The 13949-nt window shown below is 40.2% G+C and overlaps 1 protein-coding gene across 4 annotated transcripts in view; it reads left to right on the top strand.

The window, feature by feature from the left end:
* Nucleotides 1-13949, top strand: part of LOC130922949 (zinc finger protein 585A-like) — a 46483-nt gene that overhangs the window by 24380 nt on the left and 8154 nt on the right. For 3 of the 4 annotated variants that reach the window (XM_057848252.1, XM_057848260.1, XM_057848247.1), the window contains 2 exons: nucleotides 691-924; nucleotides 6325-11362. In XM_057848252.1, the coding sequence (XP_057704235.1) occupies nucleotides 691-924; nucleotides 6325-9134 (3044 nt within the window). In that variant the 3' untranslated portion in view covers nucleotides 9135-11362. Of the gene's footprint in view, nucleotides 1-690; nucleotides 925-6324; nucleotides 11363-12232; nucleotides 12485-13949 lie in introns of those variants that run through there. The other variant, XM_057848269.1, reaches the window with a different exon arrangement.

Here is a 13949-nt window from a genome sequence, read left to right as displayed (position 1 = left end):
TAGCTCTATAGCCAGAACAGAGCCTTAGCCTCTCTGTGAGGACAGCGCAGTCGTATTCCCTCCCGATGCAGTTATCTCCACCTTGCAATGACTGCAAGTCGCTTTGTTGTAATTTTTCCCCGTGAAGTGAAGACACACTTTCGAGCGTTTGAACCTACGTGCTGTCATTGTTATGTTTATGGCTGCAATGCTCGTGCTTACCCGTCGTAACCTTTCATTTTCACACTCTTTCCTGGTGAAGTGTAGTCAAACTTTGGAGCGAGTGGTTCTTGGCGCCATGCTAGTTTGATGCGTCTGGACAACAAGACACGTCACGATGCAATACGCATCTTTAGGAATCGTTAAAGGGATCGTTAAGGCTTTTTCATTGTGATGTCGAGGCCTCGAAACACTCGGAACCGGTTCCGAATTGGAATCGGATTTCGATTCCCATCCCTAGCTATGGTAGTGCAAATTCAGAAATTTTGAATTTATGCCTTCATCCATAAATCGTTCGTTCACTCAGTCACTGTCACTGACAAAATTTGACAGTGCCTTGGGTTGTCAATTTTACAAGGGAGCGTGGCTTAGCGATAGGTCCATGTGACTGGCAAATCACGTGATTTTTTTTTTCCAGCCTGTGTCCAGCAGACTTCACTGGAGAAGGGCAAATCACGTGATTTTTTTTTTTTCTCATCCTGTGTCCTGTAGACGTCACTGTAGAAGATCCCCCTGAGAACCACGATCCCCCCCACGTTAAAGAGGAGGAGGAGTCGGAGATGCCGTACATCAAACAGGAGGCGGAGCCTGAAACCTCCTACATTAAAGAAGAACAGGAAGATGAAATCTACAAATTTCCAATGACTGTCATTGTGAAGAGAGAAGATCAAGGTCTAAGCATTCAACATTCGAGCGACAACTTGTTTCAACGCTGGACAAGAAAAGGTGAGGGACAATCACAAACGGACGGCTCCTTAGCCCCGCTTTCAGACAGCGACGATGTAACGTCACACTCTTCTGACTTTAACACTGATGAGGAGGATGTTGACTTTGACCGAACTGCTGCGAAATCCTCAAATAAGTCATCATTGAAAAGAAACACAAAAGAAGGCGTAGAGAAACCTTTTCCCTGCTCACATTGCGATAAAAGATTCTCTCTCAAGGGACAGTTAAACAAACACGCAAGAAGACATACCGGGGAAAAGCCTTTTGCCTGCTCACTTTGTGATAAAAGGTATGCTTGGAAGCAGCAGTTAACTGTACACATGAGTACACACACCAAGGAGAGACCTTTTGCCTGCACACATTGCGATAAAAGATTCTCTCAGAAGGGAGATTTAAACAAACACGCAAGAAGACATACGGGGGAAAAGCATTTCGCCTGTACACATTGCGATAAAAGATTTTATTGGAATCATCAGTTAACAGTACACACAAGAATTCACACTGGAGAAAAACTTTTTCCCTGCTCAGTTTGTGGTAAAAGGTTCCTCCATAAGGGAGATTTAAGCGCACATGCAAGAAGACATACAGGCGAAAAGCCTTTCGCCTGCTCACTTTGCGATAAAAGATTTTCTTGGAAACAACAGTTAACAACACACACGCGTACACATACCAAGGAGAAACTTTTTGCATGCACATTTTGTGATAAAATATTCCCCGACAAGTTTAATTTTAACATTCACACCAGAACACACACCGGAGAGAAGCCTTTTGCCTGCTCACTTTGCGACAAAAGATTTTCTATGAAGCAACAGTTAGTAAGACATACGTATAGTCACAGTGGAGAAAAGCCTTTTCCCTGTTCAGTTTGCAGTAAAAGTTTCATCACGGAGGTAGAATTGAACCATCATGCAAGAACACACAGCGGGGAGAAACCTTTCGCTTGCGCAGTTTGTGGTAAAACGTTTTCCTTAAAAGGAACCCTAAGAAAACACACGAAAACCCACACAGCAAAGAAACCTTTTTCCTGAGTGGTTTGCGGTAATAGATTCACTTGCTTTTAACTGTTGTCTTAGTCTTCTGGGCAAAAATGTGTCTTCGTCATATTTTTGTCTTTTCAAATTATCTAGATTTAGTCAACGTTTCCTCTAAAAGTTTTCAACAGTAAAAAGTTATCCGCCAAAAATAAATATGTAGCAGCCGTGAGTAGGGCTGTCCTAAACGATTATTTTTCTCCCGATTAGTCTGCAGACTTTTTTTAACGATTAGTCGACTGGTCTGATAATTTTTTGCATTTTATTTCTTTTAAAACTAATCTTGCAATGAAAATTTTGGTGACAATTATTAATTCACACAAACATTTTGGAACACTTAAATTCTTTAATAAAGTACAGTGGTACCTTTACATACGAAGTTAATTCGTTGCAGGACCTTGTTTTTAAGTCGAAATGGTCATATGTCGAGCAGGATTTTCCCATTAGAATACATTAGAATTCGTTCCACAGCCCAAAAACCTACACTAAACTGTTAATACCGCTGGTACTATTGCAAATAGCAATGACACAGAGAATAACAAACAAATTATGAATAAAAATTTGAATAATAATATAATAATAGTGATAGTAATAATAATACCTGTAATATTGTAAGAAATTGGGTTCTAAGGTGGCGAATGTGTTTTGCGTGATGTACGTGAACGTGAGAGTGGACTTTCACTTGTCATGTTTTCATGCTGCGGACAGTAGGCATGTTGTGTTGCACAGGTTTTGAAATAAATTATTAGAATCGGACGAAGCTGGCATTTTTTAAAAATAATAATTGTCACCTTAACTTAAAAAGACTGGCGAACACAGGTCGGAGGAGGACCGTCGAGATCGTAGACATTGTACGGCCGTATCGTTGCGCTACCTCACGGATGCGCACACCACGCTCATATTTTTCTGTCACTTCCATCTTCATTTCAATGGTAAGTCTCACCTTTTTCCTTTTTTTTTCACCACCTGCACTAACATTCTTGGCACCCATGTTGATTTCTCTCACAAGAAAATCCGCTGTGCGTTAGTCTTGCGGGGAAACAAAGAAACTGCGGCCCTGTCATACATTGTCGTATTTCGAGCATGTCGTCGGATGTATAAACAAATGGAGAGTCAAATTTCAAAAGTCTAAGCGATCGTATGTCGAGGTACCACTGTACAAACAAACACATCGATAACAATAATAAATCACAAAACAAACAATGAGGTCAAATGCTGATGGTATTAACGAGTGCAAAAAATGGAATGTAAACAGATTCAGAACACTGTGAGTTTACTTTTCCAACAGGATTCAAAACAATTCTTTCTCTTTTTGTGGTATATCTATAGTTTTCTAATATTGAGCACCAGCAGAGTAGATATATCAATGTCACGTATCACTGGAGTGAAGTACGTGATAAAAACTTAATGATGCACGCTGATATGACACCACAACAGAGTATTTGAGCCAAATATATAAACTTTAAAAAAGGACTACGAATTCAAAGTTGTAGTATTGCTATGAGACAAAAAGTCTCATTATTACGTAGGGGTAATGTAGCTGTGAGCCGCTACGCACTTTACATATGTGTACCTTAGCTGAGAGCTACTACGTAACATTAGTATAAATTCTTCTATTGATTATCATTTGATGTAGCAGACGCAAAAATAATAAGGATTTCTTTCTTTATCAATCCAATTCTAAAACACAAGATGCTTTCAATAATGTTGATTTTTAACTGCAACGCACTACGTAAAGTACATAACTGCTTGTTCAGCTACATTAACCTGGTATTAGCCTCTAATACTCCTTCGTATGACGCACATAAAGGCATCTGCAATAAAGTATGTCATTATATAGACTTAAGATCGGCCAACTTGTTGTCTCCTGTGGTCTTTTAAAATTATACCTGGGTGACGGCACTTCAGGTGTTCATGCCGAGTTATGCAAGCTCGGCATTGCAGACACTTCACACGACAGTGACACCCTCCTTTGTTTCGTTAAAATAAATCCATGCTTTTGGCCATTCTGGTCTGCTTTTTGAGCTTTGTGCCGCTTTCCCTGCTTGCATCCCGAGTGTCCGCCATTGTCAACTTTCCATACATTTCTATATTGTAACGAATCAGGTTATAATGTAGCCAGTGTATTTGCATGCGTTCCTAAATGTGCAGCGTGGCTGACGTGAGTGAGGGAGGTGCGGCAGAGCGAGACGTCTTCTGTAGTTGCTGGTAGTTGTTGTGTTGGCATCGGCTGAGGCGGACAGGAGCCGTGTTGTTCCCACAAGTTCCAAAAATGAAGAATTGCAAACCTGACTAAGCTAAACTCTTTGTTGATATTACAATTTTGTTTAAACTCGCCTTTAACCGTCAACGAGATGTTGTGCTTGTCGATTCATTTACGTCATCGACGACGTCAACAACGTCGACTAGTCGGAACAGCTGTAGCCGTGAGACGTGAAATCAACTTAGGCGTAAGGTTTCTTCATTTTTTGCACGCGCAAAATGTCACAAATTATGACCACACGACAAAAACTATGGTGCATTTTCGTGTTAGACAAAAACTGGCATTCGTTTCGTTTTAGTCTCCCAATACATATATTTAACCTGTTAGCGAATCGTCATTGTCATGAAAAAAAATGTTTCGTTTCATATTCGTAGACGTAAACACCAATGCTAAGTTAAAATATTTTTTTCATGTGCCTATTCACTTAACCTGTACGATGTTTTTAATTGAAATAGTTCCTTTTAATTAAATATCAGTATAATTTTAATGTGATTTGGGTTGTCCTTTTCACTTCTTTCTGTATTTTACTGTTTATTGTAAAGCACTTTGAATTGCCTTGTACATGGAACGTGCGATATAAATAAACTTGCTTGTTTATTAGTCATGTGCATTGTTATATTTTGAAATCTGCTTCATTTTAGAACGGCTACACCTTTTTATTATGAGTTATTGTAGCCTTGCATGTAATGCAGAAGCTTGCATCTACAGTTTAATAGTATATTTTTTTAAAATCTGCGTTTCTTTGGCATGTCGCCCAATCAAACCCGATTGATCCACCGACACCGTTAAAACATCAAAACGACCGGAATTCTCGCACAGCGCAGGCTGTTTCGTTTGGCATGTCCATTTTTACCGTTAACCCCACAACGTGGATAATTTTGGGGGGGAGTGGGGTTCAAAACGTTTTTGTCCAAAACACATCATTTACCCATCAGAAATTCAAAAGTTATGTACAGTTTTTGTCAAAATCGTATGGGTCAACCAAAATTAGCCCAAAACTTTCCCATTCTTTCATAATGGCCCTGTTCGCCTGCCATCTATTTCATTGGCACAAAATATTCCATTCACTCCTATTGATTTCCAACCCAAGTGACTCAATATCAACAGGAAGTGACCGCGAACTGCTTGAAAATTAACAGGAAGTAACCCGTATCACCAGAAAATAACCCTGAAGCGCCACCATATTACCTGAAAGTGACCCCGAATCGCCCCAAAATCAACAGGAAATAACACAATAGCTACATAATGTGACCCCAAAATGCCTCAAACAGGAAGTGACCCGATATACAAACCATAATAGCAGAGCTACTATCGCAATTTCTGGAGAAATTCCATTTTCTAGTGCTACATATCAGTGGTCAGATAGTTTTGGCAATTGACCTCTTAGCCAAATGCGGCAAATTCATGTTGTTACCACTAAATTCAAGAACTCTAATAAAGTGAAGAAAAGAGCTAACAATGACTTTCCAAAATGTTGAAAATGTATTATTCCCAGTGGGGAACAGACAAAATAAAAACCAGGACTGAGCAACAAAAAACAGCAGTCAAATGGAGGGAAGATCCATACTGCCAGCATGCCCTTTGGCATCCAGCAAAGTGACGACATCTGGGGAAAAAGTTTTTTTTTCAAGGAGTCAGGGAGGCGGACGTTGTCCTGACTTGGACTGGGCAAAGGAGTTAATGCGTCTCAATGGTCGGGGAAACGCTGATTATCATATGTCAGCTGGGAGTTAGCATGACTGACTGACTGACTGAGCAGAAGACATCAGCCTAAGAGCTTTCATATTTATATTATGTACTAAAACAATAGAAATGGACATGTCTGTGATTATGGTTAGGCATTTTAGCAAAAATACAATTTCCATTTATATCGTATGTGAGGTTCCCACCTCTAGTTTTTGTATTAAGGACATTTTTGTTAAGTCGCAAATATTTTTTCCTATACTGTCTGGGGGATTTGCCTGGGCAATATATAGTTTGAACATCGCCATCGCAATGTGGGCATACACAATAGTCCCATCGCAGGACGTGCCAAGTCACAGCAGAAGGACGATTGGATGCTGGCAAATCACGTGATATATATTTTTTTCATCCTGTGTCCCGCAGACAACACTGTTGAAGATCTTCACCCTGAAGAGCACGATCCCGCCCACGTCAAACAGAAGATGGTGATGGCGTTCATCAAGCAAGAGGCAGAGCCAGAGAACCCCTGCATGAAAGAAGAAAAGGAAGATGAAATCCCTGAGTTTCCAATGACTATCAATGTGAAGAATGAAGAAGATGACGTTCCAAGTGAAAAGAACAGAACAGCAAAACCTAGTGACAGCTCATTTCAACACCTGACAACAAAAGGTGAGGGACGTTCTCAATCGGGCGGCTTCTTAGCTCCGCTCACGGACAGTGACGACATACCATCCCACTTTTCTGACATTGACACTAATGAGGAGGATGTTGACCTTGACCAAAAGTCATCATTGAAAAGAAACGCAAAAGAATACGTGGGTGGAAGACCTTTTCCCTGCTCACATTGCGATAAAAGGTTTGGTCTTAAGAAACGGTTAATAATACACACACGTATACACACTGGAGAAAAACCTTTTCTCTGTACAGTTTGTGGTAAAAGATTCACCCAAAAGGGGAATTTAAAATTACACACAAGAACACACACTGGAGAGAAGCCTTTCGCGTGCTCATTTTGCGATAAGAGATTCTCTCGTAAGCATCTGTTGACAAGACACATGCTTACACACACTGGAGAAAAGCCTTTTGTCTGCACATGTTGTGGTCAAAGATTCACTCAAAAGGAAGAATTAAACAGTCACGCAACAATGCACTCTGAGGAGAAACCTTTCGCCTGCACACTTTGCAATGAAAGATTTTGGTGGAAGCGAGAATTAACAACACATACAAGAATACACACTGGAGGAAAACCTTTTGCCTGCTCGGCTTTTGGCGAACGACACAGCGGGGAGAAACCATTCGCTTGCACCTTTTGCGATAAAAGATTCGCCGTGAAGGGAAAATTACACAGTCACACGAGAAAACACACCGGAGAGAAGCCTTTTGCCTGCTCACTTTGCGATAAAAGATTTTCTTGGAAGCAACAGTTAACAATGCACACGCGTACACACACCGGGGAGAGACTTTTTGCCTGCACATTTTGTGGTAAAAGATTTTTCAGCAGGGGAAGCTTAAACAGACACACAAGAAAACACACAGGAGACAAGCCTTTTTCATGCTCAGTTTGCGATAAAAGATTTCATTGGAAGCATCAATTAATAATACACACAAGAACACACACTGGAGAAAAACTTTTTCTGTGCTCAGTTTGTGGGAAAAGGTTCTTCACGAAGGCTGAATTAAAAAGTCACACAAGAACACACACCGAGAAGTCTTTCGTCTGCACAATTTGCGATAAAAGATTTTCTTGGAAGCATCAGTTAACGAGACACATCCGTACACACACTGGAGAAAAGCCTGTTCCCTGCACTTATTGTGGTAAAAGATTCATCGACAAAGGAACTTTAGACCGACACACAACAACACACACTGGAGAGAAACCTTTCGCGTGCTCATTTTGCGATAAGAGATTTTCTCGTAAGCATCCGTTAACAAGACACATGCTTACACACTCTGGAGAAAAGCCTTTTGTCTGCACATGTTGTGGTCAAAGATTCACTCAAAAGGGAGAATTAAACAGTCACGCAAGAACGCACTCTGAGGAGAAACCTTTCGCCTGCGCACTTTGCAATAAAAGATTTTCGTGGAAGCGAGAATTAACAACACATACAAGAATGCACGGTGGAGAAAAACCTTTTGCTAGCTCGGCTTGTGGCGAACAATGCACCAATAAGGAAGAATTAAAAAGTCACCCGACAAAACACAGCGGGGAGAAACCATTTGCTTGCACTTTTTGCGATAAAAGATTCGCTGAGAAGGGAAAATTAAGCAGTCACACGAGAAAACACACCGGAGAGAAGTCTTTCGCCTGCTCACTTTGCGATAAAAGCTTTGCTTGGAAGCAACAGTTAACAATACACACGCGTACACACACCGGGGAGAGACTTTTTGCCTGCACATTTTGTGGTAAAAGATTCTTCAGCAGGGGAAGCTTAAACAGACACACAAGAAGACACTCCGGAATCAAGCCTTTTCCATGCTCAGTTTGCGATAAAAGATTTCATTGGAAGCATCAATTAATAATACACACAAGAACACACACTGGAGAAAAACTTTTTCTCTGCTCAGTTTGTGGTAAAAGGTTCTCTCAGAGGGAGAAATTAAAAAGACACTCCTTAAAACACACCGGGGAGAAACCTTTCGCTTGCTCATTTTGCGACGAGAGATTTTGCAGGAAGCAACAGTTAACAGCACACACGAGTGCGCATACTGGAGAAAAGTCTTTTGCATGCACATTTTGTGACAAAGTATTCGCCGACAACTGTAACTTAAATATTCACACCAGAAGACACACCGGGGAGAAGCCTTTTCCCTGCTCATTTTGCGACAAGAGATTTTGTACAAAGCAACAGTTAACGAGACACATGTATACTCACACTGGAGAAAAGCCTTTTGCCTGCCCAGTTTGTAGTAAACGTTACACCACAAAGGACAATTTAAGATATCACTCCTTAAAACACACCAACGAGAAACCTTTCGCTTGCTCATTTTGTGACGAAAGATTTTGTCGGAAGCATCAACTGACGACACACACGAGCAAGCACACTGGAGAAAAGCCTTTTCCCTGCTCAGTTTGTAGTAAAAGTTTCATCACGAAGGTAGGATTAAGCAATCACGCAAGAACACACAGCGGAGAAAAACCTTTTGTTTGCGCTGTTTGCGGTCAAACTTTTTCCTTAAAAATAACCCTACGAAAACACACTAAAACACACTCTACAGAGACACTTTTTTCCTGAGCGGCTTGCGAGAACAATACTTTTGATTCCTCGCAATTTCGCGCTTCAAAATTTGCACCCTCTGTCCATCGCTGATTTTTTTTTTTTTTTCAATAAAAAAAAGAATACAGATGAGCTGTCCCGATCCGATTAAGTAGTCTCACTCTCCCTCCTGCTGCTTTTCGTTGTCCGGCAGTGCACTGGAGTTGCTTATTAAAGTTAACGATGATTGACAGGCGTTAAGGTTTGATCTTGCCAGAGATGCTTGGAAACCGAAACTTCAAAGCGCCGCATGCATCAATCATTGTTTAGCTTGTTAAGCACTTGCTGTTGCAACTCATTTTGCGTAAGTGAGAAGCTTGTGCGGATTTGAGTGGACTTTATGAAGCATTTAATAAAGACAAGCATTTTTCCATGTTATTCTTGTTTAAAAATAACTCTGTAGGACAGTAACATGTTCAAAACTTATCATAATTATTACATTTGAAGTGGTTAAAACTATTTATCATAATATATGTATGTATTTATATATGTATAAATACATATTTTATATATACTTTGGGGGGGAAAAGGAAAAAAAATGTCTCCAATGCTAAATCTGAATAAATACATTGAATACACAATTTTTTTAATCTTTTTTATTTTGGGGGAGGGGTGCTACTTAGCAGTTTTTCACTATCGAGGTGTGTTCTGGTCCCCATTAACTGCGAAAATTGAGGGATCAATGTATTCCTCTTAGTCATATTTAGTCATCTTTGTCTAGTTTTTGTCAACGTTTACTGGGAAAAAGCAAAGGAGAATCAGACTAACGGGAGAAGGATGACTTCTTTGGAAAAAACTTATGACTATTAATTGTCTCGTGTTTTGACCTACTTTGGTAGTTGTTGTACTTTAGTAATGTAAGACTTTAAGACTGACTTATCTGATGCTATATACTTTGATTTTTCCTGGGTAATTGGAGGACAAACAGTGAGTCAGAGTGTACTTCCGCCAGCTCTGATTGGTTGGCTTTGTGGCACATTTGTAACGTGTGTGCCAAACTAAGCGCGCAGGGGTCAAGGAATTGAGCGAGACAGGTAGGGGAGAAGTGAGCTGGTAAAACTAACATGCAAACACAATTATGAAGCACATATTTTTTTATATATATATTTTTTCTGTGTTCAAAATCTGTCATTGCTTGCTTGAAATGTTTAATTCCTCACTCGATATATTTTTCTGTGCTCAAAATCTACCATTGCTCGCTCAGAACTATTGCACAAATATAATTCTGCACATCTGCAGCCAGTCTTTCCCATTCTCAGAGCATTTACAGGTCACTTTCTGTTGAGTATGAGTCACCGCCAATTCATTTGGGGGGTCTTGTGTCATATCCTGTTCTGTAACCCAAAAGCCAATAAATGCCCCAAAAATCAACGGCAAGCGACCCAGAAATGCTCCAAAATCAACAGGAAGTGACTGAAAATCGACAGCAAATGCCTGAAATGCCCCCAAAATTAAACTCATTGGATGCCATTGATCGCCATTAGACATCAGATCCGTTTAAAGTGGGAAGGATGGCAGCGAATCATTTGCTGCCGCCCTCCGAGTTCAAATGAATTGAACGTCTACGATTGATAATTCAATTCACAGAAGCTTGTTTTTCTGTTTTATTACTTGTTTAGTAAAATATTGGAGAATGATTCTCCGACCTATGCATCGAAAATTGTTCATCCGCAATATTGTGTCATCCGCAATATTGTGAGATCGTTATCGTGAACTTTGTATCTCAAATCGTAGGGTGCTAAATCAAGGCCAAAAGTATTGTAATCTGAAAAAAAATTGAAACTTCAATTCAATTTTATTTGTATAGCCCTGGATCACAACAACATTGTCTCAAAGGGCTTACGAACTGTTTTAGTTTACTTGAATCTTTCAAAACTTTTCATTTACAAAGTTGATATTTTCAAGTTCAAATATTAACTTTATTATCACCTTCAGATTTTCACTTTCGGATTTTATTTCAAAGCTTTTGGCTTGGGGGGGTGGCCTCAACGAGAGGCGTTTTGGCATGTGAGAGCCTATCAAAGCAACCCCAAATGATCAGGAAATGTGGGTCCTTTGAAGGATGATGACTCCACACCCTCTCTCCACTTTTTTTTTCTTGAAACCTGTAGATCATTCTAGATTGATAGATACCACATTTCTGGATTATACTGTTGATTGTAAAGAACTTTGAATTGCCTTGGACATGAAATGTGCTATATGAATAAACTTGCTTGCATATTAGTCTTGTGCATTGTAATATTTTAAAATCTGCCTCACTGTAGAATGACTGGACCTTTTTATTAGTGATGGTAGCATTGCATGTCATGCCAAAAATATATGAATATATATATGAATTTTTTTCCCAATGGTGTTTCCTTGGCGTGCTGCCCAGCCAAAACAGTTTTCATACACCAAAACAAATGGAATTCAGGGGGGCAGGGGGGTATAATTTCAAAATGCTAATTGTCCCACAATTTTTGTCCATATCACATTATTTATGCATAAAAAATTCAGGGCACAAAAGTTCTACTCAGTGTTTGCAAAAAGAAACCTTGGATTTGACCAAAATATGCTATTCATTTGTAATTGGAAAAATTTACCATTTATTTCCAGTGGCACGAGTGACCCCAAAATGCGCCTAAATCAACAGGAAGTTACCCATTATCACTAGAAAGTGACCCTGAAATGAAATGTTTGATAATACGCAGACATTTTTTTATCATGCCGCCTGAAGGATTTGCCTGTCGTACATGACCAACCAGGCAAACCTGTGCATGTTCCACAAACAAACACCTCCCTAATGCCAAAATTTATTTCTAAGCAAAACCACAGTTCTATTACAGTCATCACAGTCATCGTGTCATTAGATTTGTTGACCAAAATCCAAATTGAGCTGAGCCTGACCATTAATGACGAATTATGAATAGGTACGTTTGACTGCCATTGACGGCGATAGACGTCCAAACCATTTGAGATGGAAGGCCCACCATCCCACTTGAAATGGATGGACGTCAACATGTCATAAACTAATGTAAATTCACAGCAGAAGAACGATTGGCAAATCACGTGATTTTATTTCATCCTGTGTCCCGCAGACGCAACTGTAGAAGATCTTCACCCTGAGAAGCACGGTCCCTCCCACGTTAAACAGAAGCAGTCAGAGATGTCGTACATCAAACAAGAGGCGGAACCTGAGACCCCTAGCATTAAAGAAGAACAGGAAGATGAAATCCCCAAGTGTCCAATGATTATCATAGTGAAGAGTGAAGACGATGACGGTCCAAGGGAGAAGAGCGGAGCAGCAAAGCCTTCGAGTGACACCTCGTTTCAACACCTGTCAACAAAAGGTGAGGGACAATCGCTATCGGACAGCCTCTTACCTCCACTCTCGGACAGCGACGAAGTAACCTCCCACTCTTCTGACCATGACACTAATGAAGAGGACGTTGACTTTGACCAAAATGCTTCGAAATCCTTAAACAAGTCCTCATCGAAAACAGTTGCTGGAAAACCTTTTCCTTGCTCACATTGCGATAAAAAATTTTCGCTGAAGACTCATGTAGAAATACACATGCGTACACACACTGGAGAAAAGCCTTTTGCCTGCTCTGTTTGCGAGAAAAGATTCACTGCAAGAAACAATTTGATCATACACAAAAGAAAACACACCGGAGAGATGCCTTTTCACTGCTCGTTTTGCGATAAAAGATTTTCTTGGAAGCATCAGTTAACGAGACACATAAGAATACACACGAGAGAAAAAGAGAGACCTTTTGCCTGCACATTTTGTGGTAAAAGATTCTTTAGCAAGGGAAGTTTACACAAACACACAAGAAACCACACCGAAGAGAAGCCTTTTCCATGCTCAGTTTGCCATAAAAGATTTTATTGGAAGCATCAGTTAACAACACACATGGGCAAACATACCGGAGAAAAGCCTTTTGCCTGCACGTTTTGCGGTAAGAAATTCTTCAGCAAGGGAGGTCTACACAAACACACAAAAAGCCACACTGAAGAGAAGCCTTTTCCATGTTCAGTTTGTGAAGAAAGATTTGATTGGCAGCATCAGTTAACAACACACATGAGCAAACATACTGGAGAAAAGCCCTTTGCCTGCTCTTTTTGCGATAAAAGGTACCTTTATAAGGTAGATTTAAGGAAACACACAAGAATTCACACGGGAGAAAAGCCTTTTGCCTGCTCGGTTTGTGGCGAAAGATTCACCAACAAGGAGAAATTAAAAAGACACTCCTTAAAACATACCGGGGAGAAACCTTTCGCTTGCTTATTGTGCGACGAAAGATTTTGTCAGAAGAAACAGTTAACAAAACACACGAGCACGCATACTGGAGAAAAGCCTTTTGCGTGCACATTTTGTGATAAAGTTTTTATCGACAAGTTTAATTTAAACATTCACACTAGAACACACACCGGTGAGAAGCCTTTTGCCTGCTCATTTTGCGATAAAAGATTTTGTACGAAGCAACAGTTAACGAGACACACGTTCACTCACACTGGAGAAAAGCCTTTTACCTGCTCAGTTTGTAGTAAAGGTTACACCGAGAAGGAGAAATTAAAACGTCACTTCTTAAAACACACCAACGAAAAACCTTTCGCTTGCTCATATTGCGACGAAAGATTTTGTCGGCAGCAACAGTTGACGACACACACGAGCAAGCATACTGGAGAAAAGCCTTTTCCCTGCTCAGTTTGTAGTAAAAGTTTCATCACAAGGATAGGATTAAACAATCACGTAAGAACACACAGCGGGGAGCAACCTTTCGCTTGCGCAGTTTGTGGGAAAACCTTTTC

The sequence above is a fragment of the Corythoichthys intestinalis genome, chromosome 1 (assembly GCF_030265065.1).
Source record: "Corythoichthys intestinalis isolate RoL2023-P3 chromosome 1, ASM3026506v1, whole genome shotgun sequence".
NCBI lineage: Eukaryota > Metazoa > Chordata > Actinopteri > Syngnathiformes > Syngnathidae > Corythoichthys > Corythoichthys intestinalis.
This window is presented reverse-complemented; position numbering and strand designations above follow the sequence as displayed.